Below are 20775 nucleotides of genomic sequence, written 5' to 3'. Positions count from 1 at the left end.
TCCCACTAAACACAGCTTCCTATGCTCTCCACATTCAGAAGACAAATATATGTACATGACAAGGAGTAGGAAGCAGTTGTTGACAAGGCAGTACAAACAATTGCTGGTTTTCTTGCACATTTACAGAACAACATGAACTTCAGATCCTCACCTACGAAACGTAAAGCTTATGATATAATAAAGACAGTGTTAATTTCATTTTTTTTTTTCAAGAAAATGCAGTTCACCAAAACTACAGTAAATAATTTAGGGACTTGAACAATAGGTTGTGTGAAACTGCATCATAAATTATAAACAAATGTTTTGATGGAGTACTGAAAGAACTTCTAGAAATTAGCAGCTCGGAGAGACACCATTTGTCTCGTTTCATATTTATTATCCACTGTTTCAACAGTTTTTTTTTTCAAAGGGAATCTGCAAGAAAAGAAAAATACTGTACACACCGCATGGTATGCCGGGCGTTGTTACACATTTATGCATGAAAAGAAATGCAACTAATTAACAAAACTATGGACTTAACTTCATAAAATTTACATGAAATATGATAAATCAGTTGTCTTTTTCCTTTTTACATTGCAGTTATATGCAGCACATACAACAGGCATGTTTTTTCTTTGTTTTTTCGTAGCTCTGCCTCCGTATACACAACATTGTAAGCAGACGAATTTTTACAACGTGGGCGCTTAGTTCATATCTGCCGTGTTTCGCGGTGGCACCGCAAAGAGCGCTGTACAGGACAACATGGCCACTCAATGTTCTTCTCTTTCTAACTCGTTGGGTCAAATCAACGAGATAGAAAGAGAAGACTATAGAGTGGCCATGTTGTCCTGTACAGCGCTCTTTGCTGTGCCACCGCGAAACACGGCAGATCTGAGCTAAGCGCCCACCTTTGTAAAAATTCGTCTGCTTACAATGTTGTATAACGGAGGTAAGGAGTACAAAAAAACGAAGAAAAAACATGCCTGTTGCGTGTGCTGCATATAACTGCAATGTCAAAAGGAAAAAGACAACTGATATATCATAGTTCATGTAAATTTTATGAAGTTAAGTCCATAGTTTTGTTAATTAGTAGCATTTTTTTTCATGCATAAATGTGTAACAACGCCCGGCATAAACAAAATAAATGGTTCACTGGTAATGTACTTAACCTAAATACGGATAAAATCAATACAATTCCATTTCAGACCCAGTGAAAAACAAATAGCAATACAATATTAAAACTGTATTTCGTCACCGGCATCCTTTATTTCTGCTCCTTCCGTCCTTGCTGCTTATACAAGAAGACGATGAGCTGTAGCTTATAAGAAGTAGGCCTATTTCGAAGACAAACGATTAATCAAATAAATGGTTCACTAGTAATAAAGTTAAACTAAATACGGATAAAACCGCTACAATTCCGTTTCAAACCTAGTAATAGCAATCAAATATTAAAATTGTATTTCGACACTCGCATCCAAAATAACGCAAAACTCTGGGGTAGATCGTATTGTTGTTAGTATTTTGACTGGAAGGACATGAAAGAACATAATTGAGCACCCACGTGTAATAATGGGGTAAGTATGAATATATTTCGTAACTACTTACCCCATTGTACGTGGGTGCTCAATTATACACTAATAATTATCTGTGGTGCCACAGCCCTTGAAAGGCTCAGACAGACCAGCCGGCTGTTGGCCTCACGTTCACATTTCGATAATAATTATACTTTACTGTAACAAAAAAACTGAAAGCGTGTTTTGTCATGTTTCACCCACGTTACAAGCTTGCAGGTAAAGGTTGTTTACTACAGATAGGGCCTACTTTCATTCTATATCTTATGGTATAGTAAATAGTTTTGCAACGTGTAGAGATTGGGAAAACAATTTAATAAAATCATCCGAATCATACTCGTTCATTTTATAGGCAATCTTGCAGGTCGCATTTAAAAGAACCTAGGAATATTAACATTTTCTTCAGTATATTTGCTAGGACTTCTTGTCATACTACATGACAATTTTGCTTAGGTTATTCTTTTAAACATTCCTTCTAGGAATAGCTCAAGTGTTTTAAATTTAGCGTACATAAGTTTAGATTAAGTTCCTAGCACGTATTTGACGAAATACTAGATTTTTCCACTTCAGTTTAACTGATTTATGCAAACGAAATTAAGACAGCTGACGATTCTAATGTCAGTTATCACCACGCCCACTTTGTTTTGGGCGCATAAGTTCATTACCGACGGTCGTTCAATTTTCTTCAAACATGGCGGCGCAATGACCACTCTATATCTTTCTCTTTCTAACTCGTTGGGTCAAATAGAACGTTGCGCACGACGCCATTACTGTGGCAGCTCAAGCTGGCAGGCTATTAAGCTTCTAGCTACAAATATCACAAATATAAGTATCAGGACCCTTAATAATACATAAAAATATGATAAACTGTGAAATTATTATTTATCCTTACTTTAATAAAATAATAAGTACACAATACGATTTATAAAACCAATATAACTGGATCACATTCCGTCAATAAAGTTTCATACGAAGGCCTGCCTACTGTACTTGAAGAAATAAAGTACCTACAGTATATGCTCTATACTTATATTATTATTTTTCAAAACTAACAATCCTCTTGATATTTATGTATTAAATACTATACAAGTGTTATTGTGACGAACAAAGTGACAATAAAAACGGACAGGAATGAAGAAAATGTAGACCTACTATTTATCCTAAAAAAAGTAAAGAGACTTTATTATGTTGAATGCTATTAATCAATCCACTAAATCTTACTTCAAAATGCATTAAATTGGAATCTCAATAATAATAATAATAATAATAATAATAATAATAATAATAATAATAATAATAATAATAATAATTTAGGGCTATTATATTAAATAATAATAATAATAATAATAATAATAATAATAATAATAATAATAATAATAATAATAATAATAATAATAATAATAATAATTTAGGGCTATAATATTAAATTATTATTATTATTATTATTATTATTATTATTATTATTATTATTATTATTATTATTATTATGGGATATTGTAGCTCTCTTTATTAAATCAAGCGTCAGATCTAAAGAAATTTGCTGTTTACAATATCACGCAAATTTTCGTTAATCAGGTTGTTTTTCCTTCAGGTTTTTAGTCAAGCTTCTTTAGTTTGATAATATTATAGTTGCATTTCTGTCAAATCCTCTGATTGAGGTTCTGGCTGATATGTAGGCCTACATCTATTATCAGGCAGTACATCTCACTTGACGATATGTGTCAGAGGAAGAACAATTGTTTGTATGCATCTGAAATCTACTAGTGTAATATGTAGCTAGTCGGCGATGTATGCAATGAAGGGGAAAATGAACTGGCCACCCTACCCCATTATGTCCTGACCTAGCTGCCTTATAAGTGCAGCCGCTTTGATATCACGACCTGTCTTCGGACAGTTTACTAAACAACAATCTGTCACATTTTCTTTTACAAGCCAGATTTCCGGAAGCAATCTTCTGTGGAATGTTCAGAATACTATTTATGTTGTGATAATTTGTTCGAATAAAATTATCTCTTCTAATGGCAGATAACCAATCGCAACAGTAGTTCTGGCTTTTTTTTTCAGGGGGGAAGCTAGAAATAACACATTTTATAATAATGTTTGTATCATATTAAAAAAATAGCAGCAATATGTTTGCCGAAATAGTTTTAGTGTAAGCTAACAGAATAATTCAATCTACATAAAAGTGCTATTTATTGCCTGCATTAATTACACCTTAAACTATTAGATGCATTTAAATATCGTTATTTACGCAAGAAAAGTGATGCTGTAGCCTTTCCTGAAGCGATTTGTGCAGTCATAAGCCTTACAAAAATGCATCATTATGATAGATTCATCAAATGCACACTGGATATACTCGCAGTCACTATCACAACCACCTGTTAAATGACACACTTGCCACAATGATGTCGATGTGCGAAGGGTTTCAATTTTGTACGGCACAGCAGCGCTCGCTGTGCGTCTAGGTAGGTAACTATAACGTCATTGGCTTTATTCATTGAGACGACCTAATGCCTCTGCTTTTCTATAGTTGCACAAATTTCTAGAATAAACTTGGAGTGCCTGATGCAGTGATATACTCTGAATGATATGAAAGAACGAAAATTCTACCGTGCACTACCCCTTGAAAGTATCTACTTCAATATCTTCTGCTTGGAAATTGAGTCAAGCTTACTGTAACCCCATTAAAACAGGAAAACCGAAGTCCCATGCTTCCATACATTTCCCCAATCTATCATAACTTCTACACTAATCTCCTGCATACAGAAGAAAAACAGAGTGAATCATTATTTATCCATAACTCTTCAGGGGAGATGGCCCAATAACTCTGGACCAGATTGGACCAATTTCACTTGTAAGAAAATATTAAATTAAATTTTTATTTTTATTGTGTTAAAGTCTTACACACCAATTTTATTGTGTGTTGATTTGTAAGTACAGTAAAACCTCTATTATCCGTGGTAATGAAGGGGGTAGGCTGAATGGTTAATCGAAAAAATCGGATAATCCGTACCATAAAATATTTTCGTAAATTTAGTGAATAAGAGTTACCGGTACACTTTCGTAATTTCCTCTATGGTCTTGTATTCAACAACTAGGTAGTGAATCAAAAGTTCATTAATTTAAGTCTGGTTGTTAACAATGAGTTTTAAGGACCAAGGAAAAGCCTTGTAATGGCTGTCTGTGGAAAGATAGGGATAGTGGAAATCTCGTGTTGTAGATTTACACACTTTATCCTTGATTTTTATTAAATTGCACACAGTTGTGACTCCAGTCTCGTATTCTAATATGAGCCACAATTTATCATTCCACAAACCACTCAGTTATTTGCACTTTTTATCCTTAGAATAACACAATTTATTTTGATACTCCAAGAAGACATTTTATATAGAAGTTATACCGGTACTGTACGACAACTCGAACATTAGGCCATACTGTGTAAAGGTAAAGTCTTGTAATAACCTTCTCTAGAAAAAATAACATGCTAATAATATGCAGTACTTCATACATTTCTGTAGCACAAAAAAAAAAAAAAAAAAAAAAAAACACGCGAGAGAAAGACAGTTGGATAATCAGTCAAGTGGTTAATAGGGAGACGGATAATCAGGGTTCTACTGTATACACTTAAATAATAATACATATTACGTTAGTTTCTTAAAAAATTGTTTCATTCAACTTTAACAAATCTTTCCTCAATTAAAAAAAAATGGCATTTGGCCAACTATGGCTCTCAGCCCTTCAACTGCTTCAAATCTTGGAATGCTATCTTGAAACTACAATTTGTGTTACAGAATTGGATGTCGATGTGTATTGTAATCCATTTGTATCATTTTTTCCCCCCACTATGACAACATCCATTGCAACACTTTCAGTTCATTATCTTGTTCAATTTCTTCATGGACAAGTTACAATGTATGATGTACAAGTAGATCTAAGAATAGCAAGAGGAACTTTATGAGAGAGATTTAGAATGTTTTCCTTATAACTTGAGCTGAGATTCAAAGTTTAGGACTGGTCTAGTCATCTTTGTTCCAGTATTTTAGATCTTCTGGTGGCTGGGTAGCTCAGTTGGTAGAGCAGCTGGCTACGGACTGGAAGGTCCAGGGTTCGATCCCAGGCGGTGATAAGATTTTTTTTCTCGTTGCCAAACTTTCAGAACGGCCCCAAGGTTCACTCAACCTTCTATAAAATTGAGTACCGGGTCTTTCCCGGGGGTAAAAGGCGGTCAGAGCGTGGTGCCGACCACACCACCTCATTCTAGTGCCGAGGTCATGGAAAGCATGGGGCTCTACCTCCATGCCCCCCCCCCCAAGTACCTTCATGGCATGTTACGGGGATACCTTTACCTTTTATTCTACATCTTCCTTTGGGCTTGAAATACGGTAATAAGCCTTTCTTGATAATTTCCATATACATTCCATCCACTACACTCAACGTAATTTGTACCTTCAATATTTTCTTGCAATTTATTCTATGTAACTTCAATTCTGTTTGTCTGAAACCAATTAGTGGTCAAAGATATTTCTTTCTTGGGTTTCAATCATTACTTGTATCTGTCTTGTAGGGCTGAAGTTTCAGAACCTGACAAAATAATGGAATTAGAATAATAAGTAACAGAAACCAGATAACCAGAAAAACCATATTAACAATGGAAAGATAACTGGTAGACATCTATCTCAGACACAAGAGATAAAGGGCAGAAAGGAAAAATTTACTTTCTTCCAACTGCCTATACTCACTGATTCTTTCAAATATTTATATTCTTGTTGAGATTCAACCAGAGGGTTCCAGTTCATTGCATAACCTCCATTCTGAAGAACTAGGGTTTATTATTCGGGGTTTTCCTTCCCCTATACAGATTGCCTTATAATCAGCTTAGGAGTTCTGTCTACCCCACCCTTTCAGGTTGCTACCCCCCGGGCCAAGGGGAACCTGGAGCTCACGTGGGCAGGGTCGCTCTCCACCCTGAAGTAGGACTGTCCCCAAAGGGAGTTCCTACCCGTTACCCATTCTGTTCATGCTGAAGTTTCAGTATAACCGAGTAGGTATGGTCTCATATATATATTTTTTTTTTCCTCTTGTACAAAGGAGGGACTTGAAGGCTTGCACTGCAGTCTGAGACTTATTGTGCTTACCACTCCTATTCTGTGAATGATTGGGTAGCCAAACAGCCACGCTATTCTACAAGTACAGCATGCTGCACCGTGAACTGAACCCGAGCTATGGTATGGACGATGATGATGATGATGATGATGATGATATGTGAATTAATGACGGCGAAGTGAGTCCGAGGTCCAACACCGAAAGTTATCCGACAATTCTGCTTCGATTTGTTGAGGGAAAACCTTGGAAGATACAGTATATTGGAAAATGGTGCTATCAAAACTCAATCAGAGCTTTCTGTGTCCTGAATTTCACAGCTCAGTGTTCTGTTGCAACTGTAGAAAGATGGAAAAGAGTTCATTTCTCAGGAAGATGGTGAACTGCGTCATTTCCACAATCATGTGAGTGAGTACCTCAACAATTGATTGGCCACTGCACTGCCGACGACGAAATCTTGATGAACTGACCTACATACTCACCTGACCCAACTCCCTGTGTCTGTAAGATATGTAAAATGTGGTGTGTAGATTTATGTTAACAGTGAGATATGAGGGTGTGCATATTCAACATAATCTTAAACCCATAATCTTTAAGGGATAACAAATTTAAAATTGGTTTTCGTCAGTTCAGTGACTGAGACATCAAAGAACTGACATTTTTGTGGACCCCACTGTCCGTTTTGAGAAGGATGATCAACAGGCCAATGATGTTAACAATGAAAAGAAATCTATTTACAACCCATGTATTCCTCACTTCAGTGAGAGATACAAAATGAATATTAATACCTAGGAAGTGAAAGGACTTCTTTTTGGCGCTAGGGGAACTTCATTTAAGTTAACCAAAACCATTCTCCTTTCTCTTAAATTTTCTAATGAGGACATTAACAAAATTTGTTTAATGGTATTGAGAGATTCATTATCCATTTTACACAATCACTTGTATAATACTACGTAATATATATATATATATTTTTTACTTCATTTCATTACTCTTCAATGTACTTTCATCTCATGTTTCTCCGAAATCAAATTGTACTTTTATTTTTTAATTTATCATTGTTCCGTATTCTCTCTGCAATCATATTGTATTTTTAATTTAACCTCTGCTTTGTATTCTGGATCCTAGTGTTCAGCCGTAGATGTCGGCCAGATGTCCCAAATTGTGGAATTTGTTGTTGTATAAATTGTAGAATAAAATAAAATTACCTTTCAAATAATTGTGGCCAGTTATGTAACACTGATCTACACATTAACAATAATGTACAGAAAAAATAAACTAAATAAATACATAATTTAAAATATATGTGAAACGTATCTCATTTTGACCAATTTTGTAAATTTTAGCCTTAATCATAAGTAAGCCAGCGATGCACTCTTGCCAAACTAAGCAGACTTCCAGCCTAATTTTCTAATTAACCATGCACTTAATGCATAGGAGGTCTTTTTATTTATTTTAATGTATTCTATTGCCCCCTTCAATCTGCACAGTTATATCACTTCCACCCTGTATTTGCTTCAGAACAATTACCTACAGAATCTCAAACTGAAGAATTCTTTATAAAAATTTTTTTGACTTTTATAAAAATCTACATGAATTACAACAAATTAACGTAAAGTTATCATATATGAGACAGTGCATAAAGAGACATAACACGTGTTCTATTGAATCACCTTATACCCATACTTTCAACACCTACTCTGCTTTGAAATAGTCAAGATTGCATAATCAATAAACAATGTCACTTTCACTGCCAATTGAGGTACAACTGCCTGGTGTTTCCTTAAAAATAAATTTAATTTACACATCTGAAGTATTAATACAGCATTATCAATTCAAGATAAAACATAAATAATTTAATTAACACACTTTCCAGCGTCAGCACTAATGGAAGAGTCCCTTATAAAATGTATTTCCAAAGAGTTTTTATGATGATTAAGAAAAGGCCTTGTAGATCTTCACAGGTGACCATTCCGTTGGTAATATAAACTGCATTCATAATTGCACAAATAAAATGTAGTGCATAAATAAATACTGGAGTCACTGACTTACACATACAACAGAATACAAGTCAGTACATTAATACATACATTTATCACTACACATCCAGGAACCAGCACTTTTGTAGCATTGACAGCAGCTCTATTCACAATACTTCCTTTCTACATCCTTAAAACAATCAATTTTTTATGCATTGACAGCAGCTCTATTCACAGTACTTCCTTTCTACATCCTTAAAACAATCAATTTTTTTATGCATTGACAGCAGCTCTATTCACAATACTTCCTTTCTAAATCCTTAAAACAAATCAATTTTTTATGCATTGACAGCAGCTCTATTCACAATACTTCCTTTCTACATCCTTAAAACAATCAATTTTTTATGCATTGACAGCAGCTCTATTCACAATACTTCCTTTCTACATCCTTAAAACAATCAATTTTTTATGAAGATTCTAGCACATTAAGATGTTAGAATTTAATTTATTCACAGATGTAACGAAATTTTCTACTCTAGTTAATATGAACATATCTACAGACAGTTAATAAAACATCTTATCTATATTCTGGAATGGTAGTTCGTTTTAAGGGTACGTGAATGACCACAAATATTATCAGAAAATGCAGGCTCTATATTTCTAAAATTTTATAAGAAAATGAACTCACAATTGGACAAAAATTATAACGCATACCACAACAAGACTTATTAGAACTTAAATATCTGATAAAAGTATAAAAAAAAAAAGGTTACTAATAATATTTTTCAAACCAGTTTTATCAAAGAAAAAAAAAAAAACAAAATTATGCAGTTACGTCATTCGATAACCATAACACTGTTATGGTCTCTCTGACATCTTTAATTTTTTTCTGAAAAGTAGACTACTCTCAGACATGTAGAGTTGTTTATTTTAATACAATTGCTTTTTATTTTTCCTATATAAAATATATTACAATTTACATGTTTTGGGACTTAATTTTTCTATTTTCAAAGAAATGGGCATTATTGTAGTCTACCTTTTGCATAAATGCATGTTAAATCAGTGTACAAAATTTCAGAATTCTATCTCTAATGGTTTTGGAGTTATAAAATAATATGTGTAAAATCTTCAAATTTTGGAAAATTTAATTTAAAGTAAAAAGTGAATTCTAAAAAATATTAGCCTATTAGTAACTTTTTTTATACTTTTATCAGATATTTAAGTTCTAATGTCTTGTTGTGGTACCTTGTAATTTTTGTCCAATTGTGAGTTTATTTCCTTATAAATTTTTAGAAATTTAGAGCCTGCATTTTCTGATAATATTTGTGGTCGTTCATGTACATATACCCTTAAGTTATATGTTAGTATATTTTCATCTCACTCCATAGCACGCATTTCCTGCTATAATACAGGAATATCAAATAAACAGACTTGCAAAAGTATCATTATGTCGAGATTCAGACAATTCGTCACATACAATCCATCACAATCAGTTCGTCACAGAACAGCTCTTTATTACGTGAACATTTACAAAAATATTGAAAGGTATTACTTACTTACAGCTTTTAAGAAACCCAGAGGTTCACTGCCACCCTCACATAAGCCCACAATCGGTCCCTATCCTGAGAAAGATTAATCCAGTCACTATAATCATATCCCACCTCTCTCAAATCCATTTTAATATTATCCTCCCATTTAAATCTCGGCCTCCCCAAAAGTCTTTTTCCCTCCGATCTCCCAACTAACACTCTGTATGCATTTCTGAATTCGCCCATATGTGCTACATGCCCTGTCCATCTCAAACATCTGGATTTAATGCTCTTAATTATATCAGGTGAAGACTACAATGCGTGCAGTTCTGCATATTGAAAGTACTGGTAAATTTAAATAGGTAAGATAAACAGGGATAAGCGGAATCTATAAATTCAATAGTTTAAATTTGGCATTTAATAACTTGCTGAATTGAAATTAAAATTTGTCTAAAATTTTAACAGGTGACCATCAATACCTTATCTAACTATGGTGAAAAGGAAGAAAAATTACGTTATTAAGCTAAGATCCACGAATGCAAAACATATTTTTCAGATCATAGGTTACACTTGCCCCCAGTGTTAGAACTAGTGTGACCCAGTACTTTCTGCAGCAAAGATCAAAACATGTACTGGAGCAAGTGGATATAAAAGAATATTACATTCTGTATAGAATGAGAATTTTATATTTTGGGCATTTAATACACTACAAATATTTAATGACAAAATGACACACAAACTAAGTAAAAAGCATTCTTTAGGATTCTAAGAACTTTTGCTTAAAATAGATTGAAAGAATCAAAAGACACATAGAATGAGAATTTTGTATTTTTGGGCATTTAATACACTGCAGATATTTAAATGACAAAATAATACACAAACTAAATAAAAACCATTCTTTATGTTCCTAAGAACTTATGCTTAAGACAGGTTGAAAGAATCAAAATTTTATATTTTCGGATCCAAAATGTTTCCACTCAAGAATATATGTGAAGTAGCTTCTAGTAGCATGAACATTCAATAGTTGGCACCACTTTACAAACTCGCCTCTTTGCATTTAATGGTATGATTACACTTCCCCCAAATTTACACCTACCTCAGTTCACCTTAACCAAATTATGTACGCATCATCAGAATGTAAGTTATATTCTAATCGATGAACGGGTACAATTCAGAAAATGTTTACCAGGTTGTGGCCTATAACATGTTTGAAATGATCTGCCTGTCTGTCCGATGTAGGAGTGGTTGCAAACAACCAGAAACTGAACATACTAGAACAATATGAAATATACAGATACACAAAAGTACATCCACAACAAATCCTCTACACACAATTCAATTTCAGAACACACACACTAATCGACTCCACACTACACTACACAAACGCACCCCCACAGGAGACGAAAACAACAGAAGACACTAAGACCAACCCAGTTCTGAAGATGGCTCCCAGGCCAAAACTAGTCAACTAAGTTAACTTAAAACCTAGTTCATTAACACGAGACACACACACGCACACGCACGCACAAACACACACACACACACACTTTATATTCCTCAGTGATATAGTGTTAAAAGTTGTGTAATCCAGATGGATAAATACCAATTTCATTAAAAAAAAATTGTGAAGGACAGGGATCAGACAGGTTACAATGTATGTTAAGAAAAATTCGTTTAATGCACATACACAAATATATGTACAGATACAGCAATGTCTTCACAGATACAAGGAACTTACTATTTATAACTTTCTGTCCACATCTTAAATGTGTCGTAGAAATACGTATATTCCAACTGTCATCAAACTCAAAATGTCTTTGACATTTCAGAAACTAAGCACAAAGAGTTAAGTAAACAATGTAGTTCATATCTACATTGGTCACACACTGATATGTATATAATTCCTGGTATGCCAAAGCAAATTCTCAGTTTTCATTCATGTTTCAAAGAAAATGACGCAAAAAGATCAAATTAAATTTTCTATTGTTCAGTAAACTTCGAAAATGACAAATGTAAATATATAAGACACTGAAACGATCACTGTCAACTTCCATAAGTACTAACCTAGCATTTATTTGACATGAAGACCTACACAAAACTGTCTTTATATCATTATGTTCTAATATATAATTATATGACATAATTGCAACAAAATTAGATTTCATTACACCCTAATGAAAAATTAGGGTAAGTATGTTACGAGATTGAGTTCCTCCACCCTCCCCCCACATTTAGATCAGATAAAAGTAAAGAATTTTTCTAATGTAAACAGAATATCGATGGTATGAAACCAAAGCTTATTTGCGCAAAAAAAAAAAAAAAAAAAAAAAAAAAAAAAAAAAAAAAAAATTAATGCAGACCGTAATGCATGGTGAATGAGCATGTGAATCAGGTGGTTTTTCTAGTCAGCCTATGGCAATGGTGGTATTTACATATGGGTCACTTTTAAAAGAGTTAAAACATATGTTCTCTCATTTAGACAAGTTACCAACAAGGAGTAAATCAAATGTGAAAAATATACAATCAATTTGATAGTTTTGTACGACTTTCTAATTTGTTTCTATTGAGTGGCATTCCATGAGTGTACACAGAGATAGTTGATAAATCACAGTGTGATATTTTGTCACAGATGCGATGCTGTCATTTAGATATGTGACTGAAGAGGCGATATATGTGACAAAATATCACTATCAAAATCTGCTCTACATAATACCAAAGCTTATCGAATATTCAGTACTCTTTAACAAATTGATAATTCTATGACTTGTGATCAACCTAACTGAAAAGTAATCACGCAACCTCAATTTCCCTATACCTAACTCCATTTCAAAATTACCAACTGATTCAGAACCTATAACATCGTGGTACAAGAGGTTAACTTTTGGCACTCATAAAGTATTTATTCATTGTGAAGAATGGGTAGAACAGAAAAAAATTCTCTCCAGCACCAGGATTCAAACCAGGGTTTTCAGATCTAAGTGCTGATGCTTTATCCACTAAGCCACACCAGATTCAAATTCCGATGCCAGATTGAATTCTTCTCAGTTTAAGTTCTACATCTCTGTATACTCCATTTTATTTCAAGGAGTGCAGTTCGGTGGCTCCTTTGAACACCCACTTACAGATTTATGACTTCCTACACAAACACCTCTGACAATTCCATCCTGTTCCTTCATCCCAACACTGCACAGTTGCCACAATCCTGGTGACCCTCGAAATGAGACAGTGAGATTGACGGGATTCTTGGAATTCGGATAAGAAGTGGCAACTCTGCCTCCACGTGGATTTGACGGGAGCCTGTCAATTCTTCTGAACGAGGGTTGTGATTGGTTACTGACAGAAGACAAGATTTCTGTCAGAGTAAGGAAGTTATTTATTTATGACAACCAATTAGTAGAGGGCAGTACAAGGTCTGTCAGCAAAGTCCTTTCTATGAAACTGCACTCCATGAAATAAAATACAGTATATCTTTCGGTGACCTACTGTATCACAGAATATGTGACAATGGCACAATATCCAACAATATGTACAGAGGTGCACTCATTGTGAATGACTAAGTGGCCGGGGTCTGACGAAACATGGCGCCATCTTGAATCACGAAGTGATTATAGATTGACAAATCGAACTGAAACCCTGACCGAGTTACTACGTGAGCGCTGGGGAGGAGCAAGTGAGAAAGCACGGAGGGAAGGGAGAGAGCACTATGCACTATGTACTTGCAGGTCCACTCACAGTTTGTCAAACCTGCTAACAAAAGCAGGTATTTTCACAGTACAGAAGGTTGACTAGTTGCCTGCAATGCTAGCATAATGGAACCTTCCTAGCCGACAGTCGAGGCAAAAATGAAGAATCCGTTATTGTGGTAATACTGGAGAGTGGTTCTTCTATTGGTCGTGATGCCCACACACATACCCTCTCAGATATTTACGTGAATGACGAGAAGCGAGGGAGAGAGAAGAAAGAAAGAGAGAGATTCCAGAAGTTGGCGTGTTTTACGGGGTTTCACTTGAAGTTGTCGAACTATACTTATGCTTATCATATTATTTTGATGTACCGAAGTACATCTGTACAGGAATTCTGCAGAATTGATAGATCCGAGAAAAATAAGTAGTCCATTCAGTCTTACAAGTTTCAATGGTATTAAAACGATCTTTGTTTAAAATGGGATGTGACTATTACACGGGGATTTTTTTTAACGCGAAAAATTGGGGTGCATCCATTACGTAGGTAAAAACTTGTGTGTGCAATGCTTAGATTTGTTGCACACTAACACAATAAGAATTATGCAAAAGTACGCAATGAAGACTAAGCAATAATGTTGTTGTTTTATAATGCGTTTGACAATAAAGTCATTTGGCCTCTTGCACTCCAATATTTTTCAAAGATATTATCATGGTCAGCCACTGAAGCACAGATTTTGAGGTGTTCCGAATCCATTTCTTGGTTTGAGTTCCACAATGGGCAGTTAGGGGTCTGATATATTCCAATTCTATGCTGGTGTTTGGCCAAACAGTCATGGCCTGTTGCCAATCTAAATGCAGCTACAGACGATTTTCGTGGTAAATCGGGAATTAACTGTGGATTATGATGCAGAGAGCTAAGCAATAATGTACTGTGATAATTCGGCAGCTTGTCATAGTGTGCAAATGAACGTAGGCCTAATGTTTTTGATATTCACCTGACACTTTTCTCAATCTGGTGTGTAACTAGCTTTACTAATACTGGAAAGCCTGTATGGGGAATGAGTGTTTTATTACCAGTTTTTTAAAGGTGATTTTCATGTTTCAATTCAAACTTTTTCTTCACGTTTTACGTGTTTAAACTGACTTTTTTTATATTTAAATAACGACTTTTGTACGATTTACATATTTAAATAACGTCTTTTACACGAATTAAGAGTAATTTTGTTTATCGACCTTGATGTATTTTATTCACCATTTCACGCTGTTCCTATTTATCGTTAATGGTACATATACATTACTTATGACCAGCCTCATGGTTTAGTGGTCAGAGCTTCTGGCTATAGTTCGTGAGGTCCCGGGTTCGATTCCCAGTTAGAGCACAGGAATTTTTCCTTAAAGGGGATTATTCCTGTGTTCGTCCATGGTCTGGAATTTAGGTTAAGTTTAGATTTAAGACCTCTCCTGGCACTACATTATCATAATCATCCTATCATATCATCAGGGTAATGTAACTCCGCCTTCCAGGCGCCCCAACCTCAGAAGTGGGTTACAATAAAGCCACAGCCAGGAGAGAAGACCAGAAATGTCGAAAAGACAACCTGGTGGCATTGGATAAAAAAAAAATACATTACTTATTTGTTGGATTTTCCAATATAAACCACCATCTGTTGCATGTAAATATTTATGAAAGTTGTATTCACCATTAAAGAAATTGCATAATATTTCACTGTTCTTGGACATTTCATCTGTATATTTATCGATGTGACAAAATCACCAATAAAACTCACAGTTGTCTCAGATGCTTGAAAATAGCGTTTAAGCTCACCTCTGTGTGTGTGCAATACTACCATATAACTTTCTTCTTGTACAAAAATATTTACAGGCGGAACATTAGTCATTTAGAAGGAAATCAGGAAGTGTCATTGTAATTGTGAATTATGTTAGTACACATCTGTAAACAATGAATCTCACAAGTCTCAGTACAAGAGAACAAGATATATAAAAATAGCAGAAGCCACTGCAGACAGTTTCATTCATTCTCTTGCTTCCAAATACATACAGACTAAAAGCTTAATGTGCATGTCAGTGAAACTGGTGAAAGCAAGATAGCACTTAGCAAAAAAGAGTCTAAATATTTGCCATGAGATTACTGGATGTTCGCCCGACAGTTGGGGAAAATCTCGGAAAAAACCCAATATTGTAATTAGCCCAGACAGGATTCGAACCCATGGCTGAGTGCAACCTCAGATCTCAGGTCCAATATGCTACTGTATGACCTACATCGGTGCAATCAGTTTGTTCTCTCTTAAGAGAAATAGGTAATGTTAAAATTCTATTTCAGTCTAGTTCTTTGACATAATGTTTCCAAAATGGGAATGATTACAGTCTGGTTTAGAACTGCTGGAATGAACACAGTTGTTCAAGTTGCAATGAGAGCTTCCGAACATGACAACAAACATTTATTATTGTGAAATAAGAAAAAGTGAATGGGAAGTTTTCGCTGTTACTTTCGCAAGAAATCTCATGTTTATCTTCCTCTCTATACACAATGTATTGGTTACTAGACATAATGTCCAGGATTATAATGTCCATACGTCAAAATGTCTATGGAATAATATCTACGTTGAAAATATCCATGTTAAATCGTCCAGAGTCAAAATGTCCAAAGTTCTATAATGTCCAGAGTCATGATGTCCATAGCTCTATAATATACACTATATCCATTGTTTAAGTAGTTATAGTAATCTGTGTAAAAAATTTTCAAGTACAGAACTAACCAGAACTGAAATTTTTGAAGATGAAACGAAATGCTCAGTTAGTGCCATCACAGAAGGGTAAGCCACTTCTTTCTTTTCGTGGCTACCTGTACCAACATCATGACTTTAATAGAGAGAGGACAAAAATATTTTTGCGATGCAGGGAAAGGAAAATTTGTAATGCTGCAATGATAATTAACAGCAACCTGGATAACATTCGGGTTTTGCGGGATGGCACAGATAAGCATTTACATAGTGCCGATGAAGCAGGTATAGAAGTAAAGTGCATCTTGAACCGTGTTAAGGTAATAGGAAGAGCGTTGGCTGTACATCATCTATCCATTTGGGGATTTATACAGTGCCTAAAGCGCAAAGAAAATGAAATTTGGACACACATATTGCAAGCAAGATGAGGGCATACACAAATTAAAGAACCAGTGAATAAAACGTATTTGACGAATGAAATACAAATTCTCCAAATTGTGAGAAACTACAATAGCTACAAAGAAAATGGAGAAATTCTCATATAGCTACCTTAAAAGTATTGGTTACCATCTTAAAAGTGGGGCTCCAGTTCCCGATGATTAATAACTTATTTGTACGAGTTATGGAATACATTTTATTGTGTTCTATTCAAGCAGAATTTTCCTTTGAAGTTGGACATTATGGACGTTTGACACTATGGACATTTTCATCTTACGAACGTTTTATCATATGGGCTTTCTGTCGTATGGACATTTAGTACATGGACATTTTCACTGTATGGACATTTTGACCTTATGGAGGTTTTATCTTATTGACATTCTGTAGTATGGACTATATTCGGTGGAAGCAATGTATTCTCCAAAAGTAGATTATAATGTTTATCAAGTTGGAAGTTTTTTTTTTAATGCCAATATAATGTGAGGGAAAGTTTAACACTATCATTGCTCAAACACAACAAATACGAGGGGGATCCAGGAAATAACAACCGTTCGTGCATACCCGCCGCGCAGCTCACTCCCCTTCCTTGTTTGAAGGTCAAATGGCTTCCTTAACATGTGTTCTCATAATGTTGTGAGTACTGGTTGCAACAAGTCGCCATTGTGCATTTTGTGTTACTTCAAAATGAACGACGTGATTGATAATCCCGCCGACTGTGAGGTGAGGAGTGTGATTCTATTTTTGAATGCCCGACATTTGAAACCTGCAGAAATTTACCGCCAATTGAAAAAGTGTATGGTGATATTGTAATGAATGAAAGAAATGTGAGAAAATGATGCGAAATGTTCAACAATGGGCGAACAAATGTCCACGATGAAACTCGACCCGGACGCCCCTCACTCATCACAGAAGACCTGAAGAATAAAGTGAACGACAGAATCTTGCAAGACAGGCGCACATCACTCGATGAATTGCACATTGCCTTTCCTGACATTTTTCGTTCTTTGCTTGGTGAAATTGTGTCGCAACATCTTGGCTACCACAAAATCTGTGCACGATGGGTTCCACGGCAACTGAGTGACCAACACAAAACTCAGAGAATGGCCTCAGCATTGACATTCTTGATGTGATATCACACAGATGGAGACGCCTTTCTTGATCAAATTGTGACTGGTGATGAGACCTGAGTGTCTCACAATACCCCAGAGACCAAGCACCAATCACGTCAGTGGCATCATCCCTCATCACCCAAGAAACCGAGAAAATTCAAACAGACTCTCTCAACACAAAAAGTCATGGCTACTGTCTTTTGGGATCGCAAAGGTGTTCTTTTGCTGGATTTCATGTCAAAAGGCACTACGATCAATGCAAATCGTTATTGTGAGACTTTACGAAAACTACAGCGAGCCATCCAAAACAAGAGGCGAGGAATGCTTTCGAGAGGAGTTGTGCTTCTTCACGACAACGCCCGCCCGCACACTGCTGCTTCAACTTGAGAATTGCTGGATCAATTCGGTTGGGAAATCTTTGACCATCCGCCCTATAGTCCAGACCTTGCTCCTAGCGATTTTCACCTTTTCACTAAGCTGAAAGACTTTCTGGGTGGTACGCGTTTTGGAAGTGATGAAGAGTTGAAGAAGATAGTGAACACCTGGCTTAATGAACTGGCGGCAGAGGAGTAGAACACGGACAACAAATGTTTAAATGTAGGTGGTGATTATGTAGAGAAGTAAAGGAAGCTTCAGTTATGTAACAGACTTTGTTTTTTTCAAATAAATATTTTTTTTTTTTAATTATTACAACAAAACGGTCGTTATTTCCTGGATCCCCCTCATATATAAAATACAGCATGAGTGAAACACATTACAATAAATGCTTCTGGTTCCCAAGCATTTTTATGCAGGATAGTACTCCAACTAAGAAGTTATGTAAAACTAAGTTATGAAAACTAAATCTGTCAGTTTGTATGACATTTCTGGAAGTGGGACATAAATACTACAAACAAACAGTTGGTATGCGAGTTGATTCAGCATTATGAGTACTGATTTTTTAAATACATATTTTATCTGTAAGGACACTGTATACAATAAATGTATACTAAAAGATACTGACACGAAATTAAGTGACAATAAAGAACTGCCCACTAATGATCATTAAAAGTGGCTATTAAATCTGCTCATTTCAGGTACATTAACTATGAAAAAATCATAGGCTAATAATTTCATTAACTTGCAAATAAGTACACCAAATAATATATAAATATCTTTATACAGCTTCATACTACAAATATTATTTCAGTTCATGACACTGAGAAAATTTACAATGCTTAGAAAAAATCGTTTAAAAAAATTTGAAATGAAATTTCTCATTACCAGACGTCCATATAGATAAAAGCGACAGCATTTTTAAGTGCATCAATATTATGCTATGACTCACATAAATTGACAATCACATTTACTTCACTGTTACAGACAGACACATAAATGAAGGGGGGAGGGCAACTTCTTATACTGTCAAACACTGATTCCACTTGGTGTTTCAATGTCTTACAGATCTCTTTATAATGTTTTGTGTGAAGCCTAGACATCAGAATATCCATATTCAGAAGAACCTGTTCAAGGCCTGAATATAAAATGTACCAAGCGGACAAACTGGAATTTCACAAGCTGTCCACCAAGCATGTCATGTAATGAACTCTTTTATGCTACAATACTTTCAAAACGTGACAAGTGACAGCTGCCATGTCTTGTGGCACAGCCACTTCAAGCATTCAGTTCGTCACTTCACTTATCACCTTTCTTCTTTTTCCGGGCAGCCTTCATGTCAGGTGTTGGAATGTTCTCATTCTTGCGCTTCTGTGAGCCTTTGCTGCCTCCACCAGGCCCTGCACCAATGTTAGGAATTCCACCCCCTCCAGGATTTCCTCTGGGACCACGCTTCTTTTTCTCGGCTCTTTCCTTTTCTTCCAGCTCCTGGTTTTCTCGTTCTATGAGTGTGATCAGAGTATTGCACCGACGTTGTAACTCCATGGCAGTTCGTGATTTGATGAACCAGTCAAAACGGAACTGAGGAGCATTCCTAGAAAACACACAAATCATTTAATATAAAAATTTATAGTGGTAGTAGCATTTTTAATTTATTGGTAATTCTTCTGAAGTGAACTAGAGCTGGCACTACTCCTTATTTAATTATAGTCTAACCCCTCTTTTACACTTTTCTGAAAAAATGGTATAAATGTAAGATACAGCAGAATCCCGAATATCCGTCAACCTATTAACCAACTGGTGGAATTATCAGACCGTATTTCTCTCGCTCTTTATTATTATTTTTTTTTTCTGCAGAAAACGTATGAAGAACTGCACATTATATCAGTACGAATTTTTTTTCTACAAGTGTTTTAACAAATGCTAAGCCTTACACGGTTTGGTTCACTCTTCAAGAGGCCATACTGTCTAACTTCTTTGCAAAATACATAGGTTGGATAAAAAGTAATGGCAACACTGCTGTCACGTGACGATGGTGCGTTCGAGAGTTGCCAGCTGTGTGGACATGAACAAGGACTGTTGGATGAGTTAGTGCAGCCAGCGGCGACAGTACTCTGTCAATCTACTGCAGTGTGTAGAATGTTGACTTTCATAGGGATAGTGGGAGCGCCCTAAGACCACGTTTACAAAACTAGAGCAACGTTCCTGGATCAAAATTGAAGTGACACGAGGTCGTAGTGCACAAGAATGTTTTCAGGGACTGCATGAAGC

The 20775-nt window shown here is 35.5% G+C and overlaps 1 protein-coding gene and 1 long non-coding RNA gene across 3 annotated transcripts in view; both read right to left on the bottom strand.

Moving 5' to 3' along the window:
* Window positions 1-4764: 4764 nt before the first annotated feature.
* LOC138706568 (uncharacterized) lies at window positions 4765-6705 on the bottom strand. The gene is made up of 2 exons (XR_011334028.1): window positions 6290-6705; window positions 4765-6131 (listed from the first exon to the last, which is right to left on the bottom strand). It is a non-coding gene; the product is annotated as an uncharacterized lncRNA (long non-coding RNA).
* Window positions 6706-19269: 12564 nt separating this feature from the next.
* The window catches only part of Iswi (Imitation SWI), a 74992-nt gene continuing 73486 nt past the window's right edge, over window positions 19270-20775 (bottom strand). For both annotated transcript variants that reach the window (XM_069836045.1, XM_069836046.1), the window contains one exon: window positions 19270-20098. In XM_069836045.1, coding sequence (XP_069692146.1) covers window positions 19804-20098 — 295 coding nt within the window. In that variant the 3' untranslated portion in view covers window positions 19270-19803. The remainder of the gene's footprint in view (window positions 20099-20775) is intronic.

Source organism: Periplaneta americana, chromosome 9 (assembly GCF_040183065.1).
Source record: "Periplaneta americana isolate PAMFEO1 chromosome 9, P.americana_PAMFEO1_priV1, whole genome shotgun sequence".
Lineage (NCBI taxonomy): Eukaryota > Metazoa > Arthropoda > Insecta > Blattodea > Blattidae > Periplaneta > Periplaneta americana.
Note: the sequence above shows the minus strand (reverse complement) of the source record. Positions and strands in the feature narration are given on the sequence as shown.